Genomic DNA, 22,405 nt, shown 5'->3' with positions numbered 1-22,405 from the left:
AGTCCATAATGTCATATCTTTGGGGAGGGGAGGAGGAGTGCTGTGGAGTGGGAGGTGTGGCCTGATGTGGTAGATTTGTCTGAGGAGTCACTCATGACAGCTCTGAAATTACAGGCAGCCTGGAGAAATAATCCTCATGATCAACCACATCACGTAGTCCTCTCCTCGCTTTCTTGGCCGACGTTGCAAAATATCGTACACCGTACAAGACTTTGAGATTGGCTGATGCTACAAAATCCAGACTCCAGACTTTATACAGCAGCCATGATGGATATAGTGCAGTACATCTGCATGATACAATGCCTGCTAACCATAATGCACTGCCTTTCCTTGAGCCCTTTTGTCTGTAGTTTGAGTTTTGCTAACTCGCCATGATTTTCCTTGTAATTTTATTCGTTTTTATTTTCATTACATTAAAAAAAAAACCAAATATCACAGTAGAACCAATGCAGAAACACATTGTGTGTTAAGGGGCAGATTTGTTCTTGTTCCAGCTGACCATGTGATATGTTTTTAATGGACTCTTCACAGCTCCTCTTGAAAAAAAAGAAAGAAACCTACAGAATTAAAAGGGTGAAGGGGTGGGGTAACAGCCATTACTGTCAAGTTAAGATCTTGTGACATTTGAAGCTCTACTGTACTTATCCCTCTAACCCCCCCCCCCCAAAAAAAAAAACCAAACAAACAAACAAACAAAGAAACAAACAAACACAAACATGTGCTTGCACACACACACACACACACACATGCACATACTCCATAACACACACACCCTCACTCACACAACCAAATGTAAAAACAGATCATGTCAGAAAATTGACCAGTAGATGCTAATGTGCAGAAAAGTGTTCCATGGAATATGGATGTCATATTTCTTAGACCTGTTGAAGATATTACAAACACTTTGCACTCTCTTTCAAGATTGGACAAATGTTTTGTATTCCATAAAATTCACATTCATCCATGACTGAAAGTGCTCCATGAAAGATGTGAATAGGTAAACATTTTCACTCCGTCAAAAACAGGATATAGCTGTTTGCACCTGTAGGCAATATTTACGCAAATCGCACGATGATATATATATATATGCAAATTTGTAGCCAAACTCGGAAATTTTGAATTCATCCATGGATGCACTGACGTCAGTTTGATCCCAGAATTTTGAGGAGATGACATGCAACTCGTGGCCAAATTTGGAACAGATCTGTGTGGGTATCAAGTGACGTCAGTCTGATCCCAGAATATGAGGGGACGACCAGTTAAGTCTTCTTGCATGGCCAGACGTCAAACAAACTCTTTACTCTAGGCTGCACATCAAGAAGAGATGTTTTATCCACCCCTCGTGAACAAACATGTTTACTCTGTTGGCGTTCCACTTTTCTTTTTTGTCACATCTTTTTTCTTAAAGGTCCTGTTTACCTTTGGGAGCAGTGATTTGAAAAATGTTCAAGATATCACTTTTGATGCATATAGTATATGTCAGTTGTATCACAAATCAACCTACCATATGATTTTTTTTGCAAAGACTGAAATTGGATGAGGAGATTTCACTATTTTTCTCATTAAACCATAACTGTAGACAGTTTTGTCTGGGAATATTTTATTATAACTATTGATCACATTTTGTATATTTAACAATATTATAATTACCAGCAATTTAACTGGTTCAAATTTTTACATTGGTTGTATCTATCCCAAGCTCACATTTTAGAACTATTTTGAAGCAGTAGTGCTGGGTTTTTGTTTCATCTTCAAATGGTATAATATGCCCTTAAAGGCATGCTGTAAAGATGTTTGACATTTGATAGTTGAACGATTTAATTTTGCACCCTATTGGTGAATGAGCCTATACTGAAGAGCTATGTGATTCTGGCATTTCCTGTGAGCTTGACATGCACATGTTCTATCAACAACATGCACTGTGATTTTTGGTGAATAATAATACATTCTGCTTATATAGCGCATGTTACACTGAAGTCTCTATTCGCTTTACAAAATTTTCTATAATAACAATACAATTAGAAAATACATATTATGTAATACAATACAACTGACTACAACAACAATAAAGAGATTAAGAAAAATGATCAAAGTATTGATTAAATAAATACGTCTTTAGTTTAGTTTTGAAAGTCTCTTGTGTTGGTGCGGTGCGAACAGAGTTGGGTAAGGTGTTCCATAGGGTGGGTGCCATGACAGAAAAGGAACTTGAGCCATAGTATTGAGTGTTGAAGCGGGGGACTTGAAGAAGTAGTTGGTGTTGTGACCGGAGAGCACGAGGAGGTGTGTAGACGTGGATGAGGTCAGAAATGTAGGATGGAGCTTCACCAGTGAGTGCTTTGTATGTGAGAAGAAGTATTTTGTATTCTACACGCTTGCAGACAGGGAGCCAGTGGAGGTTTCTGAGGAGAAGTTTGGTACTGGTGTGTGTGGTCGCCCTTTCTGTGATTCTTGCTGCTATGTTTTGTACCCGTTGGAGCTTAGTGATGGTTTTTGCATGTGCGTTACCGAGAAGTGCATTACATGCGTCCAGTCTTGACGTGACAAAAGCATGAATAAGTCTGAGGGTGGTGCCACGATCTAGGACAGTGCGTATTGGAGAGATCTTCCTGATAGCTGCCATGGCGGATCGGCAAGTACTGTTCATCTGTGATTCTCGTGATAAGGTGTTATCAATGGAGACTCCCAGGTTCCTAACCTCACATTTCTCCTCAATGACTGTGTCGCCTACGGTCAGTTCGACTCCTGGGGGCCTTTCGAGGAACTTAGATGATAGATGCAGAAGTTCTGTCTTATCATCATTGATGACTAGTTTGTTTCGCATCGACCAGGACCGAATGTCAGCAATGCAGTCGTGGATCTTTTGTAGTGCCGATTCCCGTTCCGATGGTGAAAATGACGTGTACACTTGGACGTCATCTGCATAGATCATTGATTGCAGACCATGAGTGGAGATGATGTCATAGATTGGTGTCGTATAAAGCGAGAAGAGAAGGGGTCCGAGAACCGATCCTTGCGGAACGCCACAGGAGTCCTGAACCCGAGGTGATGCACTCTCTTTTACCTTGACAACATGGCTCCTGCCCTCGAGATATGATCTCATCCACTCAAGCGCACTGCCTGATATGCCGAATTCACGTGACATTCGATCAAGGAGTATCTGGTGGTCAACCGTGTCAAAGGCTGCTGAAAAATCAAGAAGCACTATGACGACCTCTTGATGATTGTCCAGGGCTCGCAAGCAATCATTCTGCACTCGTACAAGGGCGGTTTCTACACTGTAATGCCGGCGATATGCAGACTGGGTAGGAGATAGTAGATTGCATTCGTCTAGGTACTCCTGAAGTTGCTCCAGTGCGGCCCGTTCCAAGATCTTAGAAAGGTAAGGGATGTTGGAGATAGGTCTAAAGTTTCCAAGATCGTTTACAGAGAGTTCAGGTTTTTTCAGCCTAGGGGTGACTATAGACCTCTTCAAAGCTGACGGAACAGTACCTGCCTGCAAGCTGCAGTTGATGAACTTGGTGATGACTGCAGTCAGGTCAGGAATGCAACGTCTGATCAAGAGTGTTGGAAGCGGGTCAAGTTCGCATGACGCTGATGACGATGACTTTACCATCAACAAGACTTGAGCTTCTGAAACCACCTCAAAACTGGAGAACTGGTGTTGCGTTAGCTGTGGAGATATTGAGAGGTCATCATACATCTCATGACCGATGCTGTTATGAAGACGGTGGATCTTCGCTGTGAAGAATTCGCTGAAATCTCGTGCCAGTTTCTCAGGACAATGATGCTCAGCTATGCGTGACACTACTTCCGGTGATGTTAGGTCATTAATCAGTCGAAAAAGTTGCTTCTCATCTGAGTTTTTTATCTTGTCTCGAAAATATAACTGCTTGGTCTCATACAGCAGAGAATTGTACGCCTTGCACTGCTTTGCGTACATCTCTTTATCGATCTGTAGTGAATTTGGCTTCAGGAATCGTCGTTCTAATCTTCTGCGTTCTTGCTTGGCTTTCCTAAGGTGTTCGTTGTACCAGGGTGCTTGCGGACGAAGTGTAATAGTTCTCTGAACTTCCGGCGCATGCCTATCAAGAATGGAGCGGAGGTCACTGTTATATTGATCAGCTAAAACTTCCGGATCTTCTGAGGGATCGTTGACAACTGTGGAGGACCGTATATCAGTCCGAAGTTCCGCAACATTTACGCTATTCAACGACCTAGACTTGAATTTCCGTTGAATGTGAGGCGGTCTAGAGAGATGTAGATTGCAGGTAACTGCGAAGTGATCAGAAGGCAACGATTGATCAGACAGCACATCAGTCAGAATGGAATCACCTCTCCTGGTGATTATGAGATCAAGGGTATGGTGGTTTACGTGTGTTGGAAAAAAGACGTGATTGCAGAAACCCATAGTGTCCAAGAGGCGCAGAAATGTCATTGAGCCATGATCAGCTGAGTTGTCCACGTGGATGTTGAAATCTCCTAAAACGAGCAGTGGATGGTTTGAAGTTTCAAGGACTTCAAGGAGAGAAGAGAACTCCTCACAGAAAGCGCTTATGGTAGACTTGTTCTTCTTGCTAGTAGGTGGTCTATACAGAGTGACTAGACGGATGCTGCCAGTAGGTGATGTAATCAGCAAGTCACTGTACTCAAAAGATGAAAAGTTCCGTTGATCATTGGCCGCCACGGTAAAACCCTTGTGGAGCAGTACACCAACGCCACCGCCTTTACCTGATGTACGGGGAACCTGATGGAAGTCATAATTCAGAAGTGTCTTTCTTATTGTAGCTAACACATGATGATCTCGACTTGTGTTGGTGAGCCAAGTCTCAGTCAGAGCCAGGATATCAATCTCGTTATTTACCACAAAGTCACATACAGATGTGCCTCTTCCTCTGGCTTTCAACGATCTTGCGTTCCATAAAGCAAGACGAGTGTAATGGACTGCGCTTTGCTTATTTCCAGAGGTATCCACTCTTAAGAGGTTGCTTTCGCTTCTGGTCCTCTCGCTGATGTGCGGTTCTCGTATATTTGCTGATAAAAGGGGACGAACATTATAGACTTTAGCAGTCTGTGCCTTATTTGATCGCTTTTTACCTGCTCTAGCGGTGCGGCATTTAGCGATGTTGATGTCCAGTAAGTCTCGCCAAAGACTATCGTCTATGCGATTCAGTCTTGTATTTCTGATGGAGCGCTTAATGTCAAAGAGCTGTCTTTTTGTGTAACGTAAAGTAGGACAAGATCGTCCACTCACGGTCGACACAGCTGAATGAACGTCGCAAGGATAAGACATAATCGTTCCATTCAGTTCTTCACAAAGAGCTGTAGTCACTGCTTCGCGTTTGAAAGGGCACTGGACAATAAAAGTCCAGAGTAGGAAGACCGTATACAGCATGAGTTCAAGTTGACAGAGTCAGACAGGGGAGTAAGCTGGGCTTAACCCCACGGGGAAGTCACCCGGTGTCTCGTGCTGCTGTTCTGATAGTTGTTTCTGCCAATATGGAAGCACACAGCGGGTCTTCATGGCTCGAAAATCAGCGACCAAGAAGTCAACTCAACAGTCCAACAAATGACAGAACTGTACTAGAGAATCTCTTTTGCCATTTAATGCACTACTACCGACATGAAACTCACGAAAAGTCAGAAAAAGAGACGAAAACTTAAGAGCGATCTATATGATCGTGCTGCCTCGTTGATGGCGCTATAAATCAGAGATATGGTGATAATGCCGTGCTGGCATGTGATACTGTAAAACGAGAAATGTTCGCGTGCATTTTAATTTTGCGAATTTCGCGAGCGCCAAGATTTGCGAAATTAAAATGCATGCAAACTTTCTTATCTACACTATATGCATTGAACGCAAGAGGCAATTTGCGAAAATTTCTTGCCACGAAAAAGGCCATCGGCTCCAATTTGCGAAAATTTCGTGCCGCGAATATATCATGTTTTACAGTATAGAATACGGTGTATGAAACACAAGAAAGAGAAAACATTTGAGTGTTAATCAGATATCTTTTTTTTCTTTAGATAATAATGACTGCTGAGTGTTTTTCGGCAAATCATCTTTTAAATATGCAGTCAATAATATTCAAAAATATATTCTTGAGAGTGCCAGTGAAAATTTTGCTCACTAGGCAACCCTCGACCAAAGGAAGGCCCACCAATTATAGATATATATATACAAGGGCAGATCCAGGAATTCTGTAAAGGGGGGCACAACTAACATTTCTGGTGCCACTTCCGGGTTTCGTTTCGTTTTTATTCTTTTTATTTCTTTTGTTTTTATCCCCCCAAAAAAGGAGGCGTGCGCCGGTTGTGCCCCCCTCTGGATCCGCCACTGATATAGATATTGTGGGATGGGTGACCTGATATGTTGGGTTGATTGTATTGGACTTAGTGGAAACTAACACAATGCTTGCATAAACCCTGTGTGCATTTTACAGCTGTCTGTTGTTACATATAAGTGTGTCAGCCAATAAGGAGGGCAAGGGAGGCCCTTACACCCACCGACTCAGCCTCATTTCATCATCTAAGAGCTGCTCGAGAGTGTCTGTTGATTTACCAATTCTATTTTTTAATTGAGTTTGCATGACTTAGTTTATATGTGTGTCACACAGCACCGTGAAAGTGTGCAGTGTAATTATCCTGGTCTTTAGTTCACCGGTAGTTGTGATCATCTGATATACTTTTTTTCTCTCTTTCTTTTTGTTAAAAGGCATTGACTTGTTACTGAACTGAAATGTCAGGGACATATATCTGCAATAATTGTAGGGAAGTGGGAGACGTTTTAATTAGCTTTTACTAGGTGGAGCAAAAAGAAGCAATGATCTGAGTCTTCCGTGGAGAGAATTCACGGGATAATAATGAAAAGGATTATAACGGTTATAACTATGATAATGATATTGATGATATCATGATAATGATGTTGATGATGATGATGATGATGATGATATTGATGATGATGATGATGATGGTGATGATGATGATGATGATGATATCTAGCAGTTTCTTGAGGTATACTTGTACTCTGGCTCTGAAATTATTTTCAACATTGAGAAAAATGACAGATATTTTCAAACAGAACTGTTGAATGAGTATGAATTCGTAAATAAAACTCAAGCATGATTTGACTCTCAATGAATCAATCAAGCCATTTTCATTTTGTTTAATTTCATATGTTAACCTGTTATGTGATGGGGACAGGATATTTAGGAAACTGGCAAGACAATTGATATGATTTGTGAGCAAAATGAGCAAAACAGAATGATAAATATTGAGTTATCTGTCGCTACATGCACACCCATATGTCTGCTATCTTGCTTTGTGTAATACAATTCTGTGTCTATGGAAGCATGTTTTAAGTATGTCTGGGTGCCAAAATCAGACATGCTGGTGATTACATGCCAGATGATATTCATGCATCTGTTCCTTTCTTTCTTTTTACACAAATCGAAAAAAAAAAAAAATTCTCGCAAGGCGCTGTTTGCCCAATTAATTGGTAATTGAATGAAGCGTGAAGTGTCAGTGTGGTTGGGGCTGAAATCTCCCTCGAGGGTGATGTAGTCTCCCTGCAATGATAATTACATTATGCACATCCAGCCTTAGGCCACTGTGATGAGCCCTGCACAGACCCATGAAAGCATCGATGTCCTTATTCGACAATTAGATTAACAGAATTGTGAATTATCGTAGTCGTTGTTCATCTGAGTATGACCGGTGCAACACCATGACAATGATGTTGGATATGATTTAGTATTGTTAAACATGATTTCGATGCTAAGCTCTGTATACATTTATAATGACTCATGGGCTACTAAAAATTTGATGTTGGACCACCAAACTTCCCAGAAGGCTATCTTTTAATGGCCTGATAATGGATTGTTATGTTTCCGTTTATTTCAGGCCACTACTTCTTTCTTTTTTTTTTGGGGGGGGGGGCACCAAAAGTTCAGATTTAAAGATTTTAATGGCCCAAATGGGCCACCACAGAAAAAAGTTAGTGTCAAGTGCCGATATACTATATACTCTACATGTGTGTGTGTTGTATGATATGAATATGTAAAAATGTTTCTGATGTGAAGGCAACATTTCAAATTTCCTTTGATTTTCGAATGTGTCTTTAAACAAATATTTCCTTTTTTCACCTCAATTCCTCTGACAGACGTCTGGTGGACAAGCTAGACAACATGAAGAAAAACTCCCTTGGAAACGGCACCACCCAGTGCATTCTTTGTGGTGATGAGTTTGGGTTGCTAGGGGCATCGCCCATGACCTGTTATGACTGCTACAAGGTAAGATGCCTATGTTTCCCCTGCCCTCATTAATGTGCAATGCATTTGATAAGGTACCTCAATAATTTTTTTTTTTTTGTCATATGTTCTTTTTTCTTTATTATCTGTAGGATCCCTAATTCTCCCTTTTATAAATACAGGGCAGAAATGTAATGTAATGAAAATTGTGGTCAGAAAAATATCATATTTGTAAGTTTGTAATCCATTTTGAAAGAAAAAAAATGATATGGTAGCAATGTGCATTTTACTGATCACTTGTAGTGGCAAAGCTCATTGAAGGATATTAACTCTTCAGTAAAAGCAGAAGAGAAGAACAAGATATGGCAAATATCCTTTGTAACATCCTTTTTTATCATAAGTTTGTAATCCGAGTTAAAATATATGATATGGTGATTAATGGTAAAGATTATGGAAGGAAATCTACACTTGAACAAAAGTAGGTGAGCAAATATCCTTTCTGCTTCATGAGCTCAAAAAATAGAGGGCCCAATAGATTTACATTTCTGTTTAATATTATTCATATATTTCCATATATTTATCTCCCCATATCTATCTATCTCTCTATCTACATCTATTTGTATGTGTGTGTGTGTTTGTACATGTATGTATTAGTCCATCCTACTACTCATCTACCCAAAAGATTTGCCACAATGTATATCAATATCTCACTCATCTCTGTACAATGTTATGATTGTCTGAAGGCTGTGTGCTCCAAGTGTGGCGTGGACACAACCAACAGCTTCAAGCAGCCCATTCTGCTGTGTAAGATATGCAGCGAAACAAGAGAGGTGGGTTGACAATAACAGAGGCTCAGTGGTTGGAAATTTTAAAGGGGCATAGTCCCGGTAGTCTAGAGGGCACTGTTGATGATACTGCCAATCACGGTTAGCATTGATACGAAGATCACCGAAGTTGAGCTATCATCAAGAGTAAAGTGCGTAAGTGTTGCTAAGTAACGTTGCCTTCGTTGTCTTCTCTGCGCATCGCGCAGTCTGTAGTAATGCCAGGGTGCGTGCATATGTGCTTCTTATTATGACTTCACAAAAGAAGTTTGCTAAAGCTGTCATTCCTCTCAGCCGAATCATGACCCGAACTGTGAACGGACCACTGACTACAGTGGATCGGACTTCTTCGGACTCGGGGAAGTGGGCCAAAGCGTAAGCGCTAAAGAGGAGTCAATAGCGTAGGTCTCCAGAGGAAACTTGCGCTGTGCGCCCGCGTACGCATTTGACTAAAACACAGGGACCATGCACCTTTAATAGATTGTTTATCCTGTACACTGCATTTTGTTTGCTGACTGGCATGCATGCCTAGTGCTCTCTTTGCCATTTAGCAAGGGTGTCTTGAAATTATTTTTCAATGAATAGAGATTAACTAATCCCCTTATCCCTCCTATGTCTCCATATGACCTTCTTTTGGACTGAGGCACATTGCTACACATGTGTAAGCTTGCTAAATTTATAACTCATCAAGTTTGGATAGAATACTGAATACTGAATGCTGGTAGATACTTAAAGGGTTAAATCAGTCAAGCAGTGGGGTATGAAAATCATGAGTGCATAACTATTGCACACGTGATTCAACATGCATGCTAACGGAGGTCCAGTACTGGGTGCATGGACATGTAGGGAGCAAGTTACATGTATGCTTCATATCTCCTGTGCATTCCAGATATGGGGTCAATTTGAATCACCTCAAGTGAATTTTGTAGTGATTTATTTTTTCTTGCACATGGCACTCTCTATTGAAGCTGACAGGAGGAGCAAGGGATTTTATTTTTGCATGATTGTAGAAGCCTCACCATGTTTATTTTTACCCCACAAAAAAAAAGAAAAAAAAGAGACCAAAACCAAAACCAAAACCAAAACCAAACCACAGCTCTCATGCTTTTATTTTGAATAGTCAATGATGGATTTTTAACCAGGTTCAGTTTGGGGTTAGAATTTACATTGAAATGACAATTTAAGTAAAAGTCCTTAATTCTGATTACCAATAAATTTATTTCATTGGCAAGGGCATTTTTCAGTCCCTGAAAATAGGCATATCTGTCAGAAATGCAACATTAGAGGATTATATATGTTTCTTCTTTAGTAGGAGTATTCACATTTTTCTCCCTCCTTTTTTTTTTCATGGAGGCACTTGGGAGAGGAAATGCTTCTTACATTCATGTGTTCCTGTTATTGTACATATTTATTAATAGTACCGTATGGGAGATGAGTAAGATTCCTGTTACTTCAGTGTGCAAATTTATTCCCATTTGGTTCATCTCGTTGTGCCTCAGTATTGGCAACATGAATGAAAAATGTGTGTGTGCAGTATATTGACACAGTGTGGATGTACATGTAGGCCAGTGATATAAATTCCTTGTCTTTTTAGTGTGGAGCCAGTTTTATTTTGTCAGTGACTACAGAGGAATAGTAGTTAATTCAGATGGTTAGGTAAAATGTTGTGGTCATCACTTTTGGAAGAAAAAAAAGCCAACATTCAGCAAAGGCAAGTTGTTGAATCAGAGGGAGAGAGTTTTCATATTTTTAGATAACACGTAGGCCCCATTTCATAAAAAGTTGATATGATAGCAACTTTTGCTGGAATGGCAATTGTCAAGGTAATGAAAAGAATCTAGCTTCCTGATTGGCTGTTGCTATGGGATGTTGCCATTCCAGGAAGAGTTGCTATCCTAACATCTTTTATGAAGTGGGGCCCTGGACTTTGAACACTAAATCAGTTTTTGTAACTGTTTGTAGTTATGGAAGAGATCGGGAGCTTGGTTCTTCAAGTCTCTACCAAAGTACACCATTCCCGAGAAGAAATCCGACATGCATCACAGATACCCCGGCAGCTTCCGGAGGACAGAGGTCCCACCCATGAGGAGAAGGAGAGGTAGGTGTGGCATCGCCATGGCAACTCATAGACACGATGTCCCACAATATGTATTTAGATTGCAGGTTGTGAGTTTGCTTCTTTTTTTTTTCATGTGGAGTGATGTCTCATAGTGCCATGAATCGGAAGTTATAGTCCAGAAGTAATATCAGGAGATACGTTGCGATTTAAAACTTGCTCCTGGCTATGATTTTCTCTTGAATAAAGAATAATTATTGCACTTTGGATTAAGGTTTACTACCCTATGTAAGATTTATTCATAAATCAAGTCATGCCTCCTTCGATTTGTCTTTTAAATTCAAACATATTGGCATTAAAAGAAATAAATTTGCATCTTATCAACTTTTAAGTGATGTGCATTGTGTAGATAATAATGTTACTTCTTAATTTTGGCTGATTCAATTTACTATGCAATCTGGCGTTCCAGTCTATGTGTTTATTATCTGTCGCAAACATCTGCTAGATTTCAACTTTTTCACACAGGGGGATGAGGAGGAGGAGAAAAAAAGAAGAATAATTTTGAGGCAGGCATACCCAAGTACATACATAAGCTCTTTTGGTCATTTGTTCCCTGTCCATCATGAACGATATCCCACTTTATCTGAACCGTACTGTACTTCTTTATTATTTTACAGGTAGTGAAGACACATCAGATTGTAAGTTAGCTCAAGGACACAAGCTGATTTTTTTGTCTCTATCATTTCAACTGTTTCCTTTTGTTACAGTTTAACTTAGAAAAATGAAATTTAAAAAAAAAAGAAAAAACTGTGACTCCAAATGATGGCTTGATTAGTGGACATTTCACAAACTGCCTGTTCATGACCTCATGCAAACATTTTCTTCTCATGGCCTAGCTGCATCAAGGTTCTCCATTATTGTCCAGTATCTTTGAAAGACCTCCTGCTTTGGGCGATCTTTAGTGTTGGAACTGTCTACTTTTTCTCATTTCTCATCCTTACATGGTGCCACTCCTAGTGACATCATACAAGTATACACATTGAAGCACCGAGGATTCTCAATACATTGACTTCTTAATGGGAATGGTGAAATCACTTTGATATAGATTGATAGGACTATTTTTTTTTGGCTTCATGAATACTGTTATATATGAAATTGAAAACATGTAAAGTATGGCAAAACTTTTGGAGTCGAAGCAAGCAAAATTTGATCGTTTTATTTGTGTTCTTTAAGATGTGAGTCCTCTGTCAAGACAAATCCAGTTTCATAGAATGGTGTGATTAAGATTTTTTTGTGTGTAGATATTTCATTCATTGAATTCTTGGTATTCCTCCTTTTCTCGCAAATCATCAATAGGTCATACTTTTAGCTACATCGAGCAATGGCTTCCATTTGCATTCCCATGCTGCATGCAAATTACACCTTAAAATCCAAGGGCTGCCTTGTTCTAGTATCAGACACACATCACTTCTTAAAGCTAGATCCATTGCAATATTTTCTTTATATCGGAGTATTCACGTGCCATGACTATGACCAGACCTAGCTGTGGCAAAACAAGTGTGATAAAGTAAACAAACATTTTTGACTGTGGCACACATCATTACATACAGCAATTTCATGCCATGGCAATGTTACAGAGCTTCTATTTACAATAGCTACAAAATTTATGCACCTAATATTATCATGTAGGCCTATATACTGTAAAACATGATATTCTAGTGGCATGAATTTTTGCGAATTGTAGCTGACGGTCTTTTTCACAACAGGACATTTTTGTGAAGTTCCTCAGGCATTCAATGCATATAATATAAACAAGAGCCTTCGCGTGCATTTTAATTTCGCGAATCCTGGCTCTCGCAAACATGCACGCCAACATTGCTCGTTTTACAGTATCATTTTTTTTGTGCACGTGTGTGTGTATGCATGTGTTTGTGTGTATGTGTGTCTGTGTCTGTGTGTGTCTGTGTGTCTGTGTGTGTGTCTCTATGTTTGTGTGGAGCAAGTGGAAAAAAAAATTACAGCTCCAAGAATGCATTAACTCAGGTTTTGGGAAGAAAATAACAATTAAAGTTGCAAACAACTGGAAGGGGTATTTAATTTATTTGCCCACATTTCTAATCCTGTAAAAGCCCAAAATAACTCCTCTGAGATTTTGTTCAGTAATCACTTTCCTCCTCTTTCCCATTAAAATGAGGAGGGGTGGTATTTGTGAGCTGTTATTCCCATGTCTTATGTCATCAATTCACCTCCCCCACGGTTTTGACAACTTAAGCCACATCAGTGAGCAGCTTTATGCATTCCTGCTATTCAGATGTAATATATTTGTGCCACCCCGCTGACTCCAGCTTCAAGTTATTTATATTCAGTGGTATCCTTTCAAATCACATCAGTTGTCTCATTGCTTGTGCAGAGGAGACCAATTCGAAGGGAATGCATGCCATGAATGCTTTGCTCAAAAAATTTCCGGTGCTGAGACCCTACAACTGAATTGACCTGCCCTAGACCGGGCCCCCTTTTCAAACTGCCATTCACTTTGTTGTGGGGTGGGCCTCATCTTATAAAATTTGAAACTGATTTCAACTTGTGGTTAATTGCAAATATCCATCTCATATTGTATACAAAGATCAAACTCAAATTGCAATCAGTCGACCTGTATGAACTGAATTTATTTTGTAACACTGATGCAAAAAGCACTCCAAACTTTGCTATCTTCGTAGTACAAAGCTAAATTCCCAGTGACTTTGAAATTATGTGCATGATGAAGAGTCACATATTTTTTTTATGTATTGACACCCTATTCATTTTTTGACATCAGGAATGACTGGTTGATCGCAATGTCCATGGCAACCTAGAATTTGCCCTTTTTTTATTTCTTGTGTTTGATTTAGAATCAATAGCAACATCTAACAGATTTGCAATCAATCCAGTATAAAGATATTTTATGACATGGATTTGAAACCAATTGCGAAGTTTTGATTGATTTTAGGGACTTATGATTGATTGGAATCGATTGCAACTTTTTATGAGACATGGCCCAGGTTACCAGGAGTGGTAATGATAGGATTTTAAAAGCTCTTCCATTCCACAAACTGTAGTTGAAGCTCACAACTGCATATTGGTCACTATTCTAGAAGTCATCTGGGCATACGTATATCAGTCATGACAGTGAGTTTGTGTGGCTTTTATGTCAAGCAACACTTCTATGAAACTGAAGTTTGTTGTCTTGTCAAAAAAAAACATGAGCTGAATATACACATACTGATATGTACATGTTTGAGAATCACTGATTACACAAGACACATCCAGATGGAAGAAGTAAAGATGTCTCCCTGGGAAAGCACTTTACAGTATTAGTCCACATCACTAAATTTCAACAAAAACAGATCAATGAGTTTGTGGAACACACATGAAGTGTTTTGGGAGCTCTTTTTATTATGTAATCTGGGAACTCTTTCACACATAAATGACAAGAAGTGAAGATGTCTCCCTAGGAAGGCACTTCATTAGTCCACATCACTAAATTTCAATAAAAACAGATCAAAGAGACTGTGGAACACACAAAAGTGTTTGGGGAGCTCTTTTTATTATGTAATCTGGGAAATCTTTCACACATAAATGACTACTAAAAGGAAAGATATACTCCATCATTACAAAGTCACAAGAAAAGTAGGCAGTTCCTGACAAATAGCCATGGTTGGTTTATTTATTTATTTATTCATATTAGATATGTGCGTTCCTAAAAATCACACATATTTTCAATCATGTATTATGTCTGTACACTTCCCTTCTCTCAACCCAAAACCTCCTGTAGTTGCCATGCACTTCTCCTTCTTCTATGTCTGATGGTGCAGGGCAAAGTATGGTGCAAAACTGTTGTATAGTTAGCATCCAGTTTTATAGTGAGTGGTCATATTTGAAACCTTCAGAATTAAAAAAATCCTATCTGAATCATTCTGACTACAAGCAATGATTTAAAAATTTGCCTATCAAGGCTAGTACATGTATACTCTCACTCTTTCCTGTACTTTCAGCCTGCCAAATCCTCTGTATCAGGACAACTCTTGGGATAGATTATTCGTCTTTTGAATTTACATGTAGACAGTAGACAGTTTGTGTTTTTGTGCAAGCCACAGCAAGCATCATGTGTGTTGAATTGCAAAACCGACTCTTGTCTACCAACGGAGCAAATTGATGCCATCTACAGCTCCATAGAGAGTTAAAGAGTGCAGCTGTGGTGTAAAACAAATATTATGCTTGTCAATATTGAAACCTGAGATTCTACTCGCATATGACAATTCTCTGTTGGAGATTATGTGAGGTTTTCCATTATTGTCCTTGACGAAACAATATGCGTCCACCTGTAATAAAATCCTTCCATTACTGGCTCCTCGGCATCTCGCAAGTCTTTTCACAGCTGGACTTTGCACCACAAACAAGCACTTTGATGGTTTTGACCGTCTTGTGTTTTCTGTTCTCTTCTTGCTCCTTGCCAAACAGCCGATAGTGAGAGCTCAGACGCTTCTAGTTCTGATGACGAGGTCAGCCTGGGTCGCAAGCGACGAACCAAGAGGGATGGAGGTTGGTTCGATTGAAATATTTCCCCCAGTTCCGTTCTTAGATCATGTCATGTTTTGAAGCTTGATTATGTAAGGTCTGTACTTCAAAGTTCTAATTTGGAACACAGAATTCACCTCGCCCTTCTTCGATCATGTTCCAGAAATATCTACAGAAATAGATGATAATGGTGTCCAATCTCATGCACCTTGCCTCTTGATTCAGCTTTAATCACACATGACATCCTTGCCGACCTTTCTGTGCAATTTGTAATTAATTGAATTTCCTGCCATCTATATATCTGTGTAAAGCCAAGTGGAATCAACTTGTGTGAGACTGCAGTTTAAATGGATTTATTTTTATCAATATTATTGTTCTTACAACTCTACAATAATTTGTGATGTCAGATTAATTTGATGATACTAAGAATATATATATAAGCAAGGAATTTGGATATGTTATCAAGCAAAGGATGCATTTCCTCATTATTGAGATATGTGTAGGAAAAATAGTTTTCTCCATGCCTTCTGGAAAAGCTAGAGTAATTACTCCTTTGTTGTCCAAGAATAGTGAAGTTGTTTTGTTTTTTTACTACAATCAAGACTAGCTATACGAAAACGCTTGAAGACAGGACTTGATCATGACACAGTATACAATGAATTCACGTAAATCTGCTGTTAGATAGTATATTTTCATTTCATTTTGACTGCTGTCATTTATGTCAAGCAGATCAGGATGACACCAGCATTTCCAGCAGTGGACTGAGTAGCGCAAATCTCCTCCCGGGTAGGACGAGGAACGGCAATGCGGGGACCATCTACGCCTCCAACCACATGGCGGGCAGCCGCACCAGCATCGGCAGCGGGGGTTGGTACGGCAGCACCAGCGCCAACGAGAGCAGTGTCGGCGAGCTGGGGCACGATGACTCGGACAGCGAGCGAAGCATTCCAGGAGGTAAGGGGCAGTGTAGTGTAGTATGTTTGTCTGTCTTTAACTGCATCATCTCCCACAATGGACCATTCCTAGGGGCAGATCCAGGAATTCTGTAAAGGGGAGGCGCCTTTACAAAATTAGAGGGGGAGCGCCACCACCACCCCCCCCCCCCATTTTTTTCTTTTTATTTCTTTTGTTTCAGCAAAAAAAAAAATAAAGAGGGGGCGCGCTCCGGTGCACCCCCCTCTGGATCCGCCACTGATTCCTATATGATTTGACACTCTGCCTCGTCTGCTAAGGCAGGGGCCTATTAAAATGAATCTTTATTTTTTGTGGGGGTAGGAGTTGGGTTTACAGTATCAAGCATTCAATTTTTTTTCTTCAAAATAATAAGTTTATACTTCCAGCTGTTGCAGTAGCTAATCTTATAGTGGTTCTCCAACTTTAAACTTGCAGTTCCATCAAAAGTGAACATCAAATTGATAAGACTGAATAATGCAGGTTCTTTAACCAGCTTAGCTCTTTTCTTGTCTTCATTGATATTGTAATCCTTTAAAAAAGTTAAAATCAAAGTTTAGATGATTTTTTTTTTCAGTGTAATTATTTTTTCCTTATCAAACCTGTGTGATATTCTTGATTTGTGTACCAGCACTTTCTCCAACATATATTTAGAATGATAATAAATTCACAGGGAAACTTGTAATGCATTTTGCTCTCTCTATTCAACTGACAGGTACCCTTGGCAAGGACAGTAAGTTTGATAAATTAAAGGTTCACGAGTTTGTTTGATTTTTTTTCTTGTAAAGCTTCAAATCTCAACACTTTCACCCAATGGTATCATTTTCACAGCGTGTTCTTTTGCCACTGAACTCACCGCGTGTAGCAAGCTATTATTTCAGATCGGACATCTTTGCACACTCTCCTCACAGCACATACAGTACACTCCATTTGTATGTTGTTTTTTCTTTCTTTTTTTTCTAAATTTATGCACTTTTCTGGTTTGGGGCTTTGCAGCAAGCTGGTTTACTGAATCAGATGTATTTATATTCATATACATTATTGTTTTTTCTATATTTACAGTAAGTATTAAATGTGCAATTTCACCCATCTGCACCTACTCAAAGCATGTCATTATTTGAGACAAAGTTTGCATGCATTGTGTTGCTACGACGTGCAATTCTCAGGCAAGCTTACCAGTCGTCAGAAACGGCCTTTGCCATAAAGATATGCAAAAAAAAAATAATAATATGTCAGTACCTAAATAAGTCTTGGATTTGCATTGGGAAAAACACTGCCTTTTTTCCCCCTCACCATTGCTTTGTTGAATCACTTTACTGTGGATTTACCATCTTTGCCTTCTGGATCACTGCTCCCGACATGTTTGGTCCCTTCACACAGAATAGAGATAAATAAAGTTGATTCGCTCTCAGCCATCCACACACGAGTTGATTCATTTTCAAAAAGACTTTAGTTGTTATGGTGTGCCAATACAAAAAGGAGACAACCCCCCCCCCTAAAAAAAGATACTTAAAGATTGTGCAATTGAAAGAGAATATATGCTCCAACTTCTGCACAAAAATCTAGATATGATGTGGATTGTTAGAAAGGTGTCAGTTATTGGAGTTTTCAGATTTTCAATCTTTCTACAAAGATATTCAAATCTGTATGGCATCGGCTACATCATGCGTCTCTATCAATGAAGTTACCTTGAAGGATTATAAAAAGAACAAAATTTGATACGTGCTAGCTGCAATCACGACTATCTAGGTAGAGGGTGCAGTAATGGCCTTTGCAAAAAGAATGACAGAAAATGCATATTCTCAGTCCAATGTGTTGACTTGAGTTAGTACTGTATTTGCTCTTAAAACTTTACAAAGTGACTGTTCATTCAGTCATGATTTCACAATATATTTCTTTCATCTAAAAAATCTCTAGTCTTAGTTGGTCATCACTCATCATTGATTATCCTTCATCTGGGTTCATGGTTATCATCTCTCGCTCCCATTTCCTCCTCCCACGCCATATTCCATCCCCTTTCCCTACCCCAATGATCACCCCGTCCAGAGCTCTCCCGCACGAGCTCCACCCGCTCAACAGGTGGCCACGCCCATGGAGGTGGTTCCTCAGCTGGCCACCACCATTCCTCTTCCACTTCTTCGGGGCACAACCGCAGCGGCGGGGGCTCCCACCATGACGGTCCCTCTGGGCAGCGGCACTCCGTGGTCGATGCCGACGACGACGACGTCGATTCCGCCTTCAGCCAGTACGGAGGAGTGACCAGCAGCGCCGACGCAAACGACAACGGGGGACAGTACGGTGGGCAGTATGCATCCATCAGTGGTGCGGGATACGGCGTTGGTACCAACGGAGGAAGAGACGGAGGCCGGGGTTCCGGGGGAATGATGCTGAGTGGTGTTGGTAGTGGCAGCGATGGTAACGGCTATGACCCACAGGAGTATGTTGGTGACGCTATGGACAGCAGTCCAGACGAGGGCAGTATGTATCTCAAGTGATGCCCTGTCTGTCTGTTTGTCTATTTGTCTGTTTGTCTGTTCTTGTGTATTTTCACAAGATGATTGGGAGACTGTGTACCCCAGAAAGCTACAATCAGGCCACTGGCAATGATTCCCCCTACATCATATCATCAAAATACAAATCTTCATGACTGCAAATACATGAAATTAATTCTCCATTATCATATGGTGATGGTGATCCCCATAACAACACACATTTCCTTCTCCCCACCCCCTCCCCACCCCCTCCCCACCATTGCTTTCTAATGATTGCCAACTAAACTTGGAACTTACATGTATCTATACAAACCTTTATCAAATACTCAAACCCTTCTGAGATTGTAACTTTTACGCCACCTTACCCATTACTTTCAGCACAGTTTACGTTACATTTCATCCACTCAACAAATAATGTTGTAATCTTTTCATTTATATACCAGTAACATGCAACTATTTTTATCTCTATGCAGCAGCGAAGGCGTTACTGATAATCCTGGTTCATATTACCATAACTGGAATAATCATCTCCATTTCACATCTTTTTCTGATAAACTCTGTCTCTGATATGTTATGAAATTTAGTTTTGGATTTTAAATACTTCAGCTTTCCTTTGTATATTTCAGCAGAAAAAAAAAAAATTGTACTTGCACTATAACATTCTAACAGTCATCATTGCTTTTATGTAGGCCCCATCATATTTCTCCTACTTTGTGAGCTTAAAGTCACCAATGCAACTATAAATTAACCATCATATTCATTTTATATCACTCCCAGGGAAGTTTTGTTCATGCCGGTAAAATTATCACCTAATCTGTGCTTTGTAATCTTTATATTTGTATCAGTATGTATTCTTCTTATTGTACGCCATTGTCATTATAGAAATGACTAATTGTTCTTTATGTTGAAGCTACAAGTTGTGTGCAGAAATTCACAGTGAAATTATACCACATTACCAAATCTTAGGTAGACTTAAAAAGAGCAATTAACTAGTTTCAGTTTATTAAACAGAAAGAGTAAAACTTAAAACTAATACTACATAAAAGTTTTCATAAATCAACATGAAATTAGAGTAACACACTCAATCTGAGCATAAAACAGTCAGTATGTCAAGGTGGTTTAAATAAGGCGATGCATCAACTGATCATTAACTTCTCAGATCACCATAACCTTTGATTTTTCAATGTTCGACCTAAAAAAATTCCGAGTTTTGCCTAGAAGTGTGTGTGGGTTTTTTTTTCTTGTGTGAAGTTTGTTTTTGTGTCAACTTAATTTAAACACTTTGCTGGTCCAGAAGTTTACTTTCAGGGTTTTCACACTTACCAAGGGAACTCATTTACACTGTACAAATATGGTTAGAAACAGATTTCATGCAAATATGTTATTTTATATATTTTTTTTGATCTGCATCTGCAACCTGTATCACATTTCTTTCATATATGTTTCTCAAACCGAATTTGGCCAGACCCTGTCTGGAGGTATTTTCAATTGTGTCTTGCTTGATTCTGGATGTGTGCTTGCAATCTGAATGGTTTAAACTCTAAGATACGACTAAGGAGATGGAGGCTAACTTGACCTGAGAATCACATCTACCCTAATGGATGTGTATGGGTACCATATCCTTCTATGCAAGATTTACACATTATATTGACAAGTCATGGGTGTTTGTGAAACAGCTGTTGTATGGGACATTATTTACAGCTAGTGGTTGGTGCGGAGACCCATTTCAGTACCTGAACATTCCATAACTAAAATACTTGGATCACCTAATAAAACGTAATAATTGAAATCTGCATCAGAAATACATGGTTTCAAACGAGGTCTTTGGTAAGTGTGAAAGCTCTCTGTATATACATGCTAACTATATAACAGTTCATGCTCTTGACTAACCTTATCACTGTCTTCTACCCACTAACCAAGGCTCTCTGGGCACTCTAGAGTTCTCAGTCCTCTATGATGGCATTAACAATGCACTCCACTGCACCGTCATTAAGGCTCGTGGTCTGAAGGCCATGGATTCTAACGGCCTCTCAGACCCTTATGTCAAGCTCCACTTGTTACCGGGAGCAACGAAGGTAATCATCATCATTTTACGGATGGACTGAGAGTTGTTGAACCAGAACTAGAAGTAATGTTTGAATGAATGATTTAGAATTGTCTCCAAGATCAGTTGAATTGAACGTAGGTTTGATCTTGCAGCTTTATAGTGAAACAGGCACCAGGAACTTCTCCCATAGATTCAGTTTTTACAGATTATTATTTTTTTTTTGGAGGCAAACAGAAAGGCGAGTGTGTATATCGAGAGAGCTATCTCTACAGGATACCATATATTTATTAAGAATGTGTTTGTTCTTTTGAAATCTTTTTAAAATTCTGCACATTATTTTCTCTCTATGCTCTCAATGTGTTTATTTGTCACACATTAATCTATAACATATCATTTCACTTAACTCGGGAGTCTAATCTTCATTATCCATTTTGTTTCCATTTGAAAGTAGGATCGTGGGGATAATATATTTGGTGAATCTGCCTCACAGCTATGCTTCAGGTGTTGTTGCAATGTATGTCAGTCTTTCCATTATAAGAAGTATCGTAATGAGAGACAACTTGAATGTGTATTGGAACACACAAAGGTAGGCTGGGAAGTCTTCATGGTTAAATGCCAAGGGTAGTGGTCAAATGCAAATTTTATTGGACTGGTTACATTTACTCATACTCTGTATGAGGAGAAACTTATTATGCATGACAACAGTTTACTGCCATAATCTTGAGTTTAAGTTGTCTCACACTTAGAGTCAAAGGTCATGAGATGAGGTACAGTGTAAGTACTGATAAGATGTATTCATTATGTTTGATACAGAAATGACATCATTACGAAGGTACACAGCACAGGTGACTATTTTCTTTTCTGCTTGTTTAGAAAGTGACCTCCAATCCAGCCTCTAGTATCAGTTTAGGCATATTATTTGTTTTCTTGTAAGAATGCGGTTGACCTCATACAGGACCAACTCATTCCAAGCATAGTTAGGTCCATTGCTATGAGTAAATGTTGGATACAGTATGGAATATGTTGGTATCATTGTGGACCATATGATGCTGTGTGCTCCAATACCTTCAGCTATCAGATCAAAATTCAGGTCAGTGAAATAAGGAATAAATACTATATTAACAAGCAAGTACCAGTAATCTGTTTTGCATACCAGGGTCCATTTGCTATATTTCTATGAAGTACCATATAAGCAGATGATGACCTATGAATAATTTCTTTTGGATGCCTCC

At 39.4% G+C, this 22,405-nt stretch overlaps 1 protein-coding gene across 1 annotated transcript in view; it reads left to right on the top strand.

Annotated features, from left to right (window-relative positions):
• LOC139735163 (rabphilin-3A-like) overlaps positions 1 to 22,405 on the top strand; it is a 78,662-nt gene that overhangs the window by 51,146 nt on the left and 5,111 nt on the right. The window contains exons 4-10 of the mRNA XM_071645924.1: positions 8,162 to 8,291; positions 8,993 to 9,079; positions 11,036 to 11,171; positions 15,627 to 15,707; positions 16,413 to 16,637; positions 18,681 to 19,112; positions 21,047 to 21,201. Coding sequence (XP_071502025.1) covers positions 8,162 to 8,291; positions 8,993 to 9,079; positions 11,036 to 11,171; positions 15,627 to 15,707; positions 16,413 to 16,637; positions 18,681 to 19,112; positions 21,047 to 21,201 — 1,246 coding nt within the window. The remainder of the gene's footprint in view (positions 1 to 8,161; positions 8,292 to 8,992; positions 9,080 to 11,035; positions 11,172 to 15,626; positions 15,708 to 16,412; positions 16,638 to 18,680; positions 19,113 to 21,046; positions 21,202 to 22,405) is intronic.

The sequence above is a fragment of the Diadema antillarum genome, unplaced genomic scaffold, assembly GCF_040938485.1.
Source record: "Diadema antillarum isolate AM-2024a unplaced genomic scaffold, OU_Dant_1.0 seq00000565_RagTag, whole genome shotgun sequence".
NCBI classification, from domain to species: domain Eukaryota; kingdom Metazoa; phylum Echinodermata; class Echinoidea; order Diadematoida; family Diadematidae; genus Diadema; species Diadema antillarum.
This window is presented reverse-complemented; position numbering and strand designations above follow the sequence as displayed.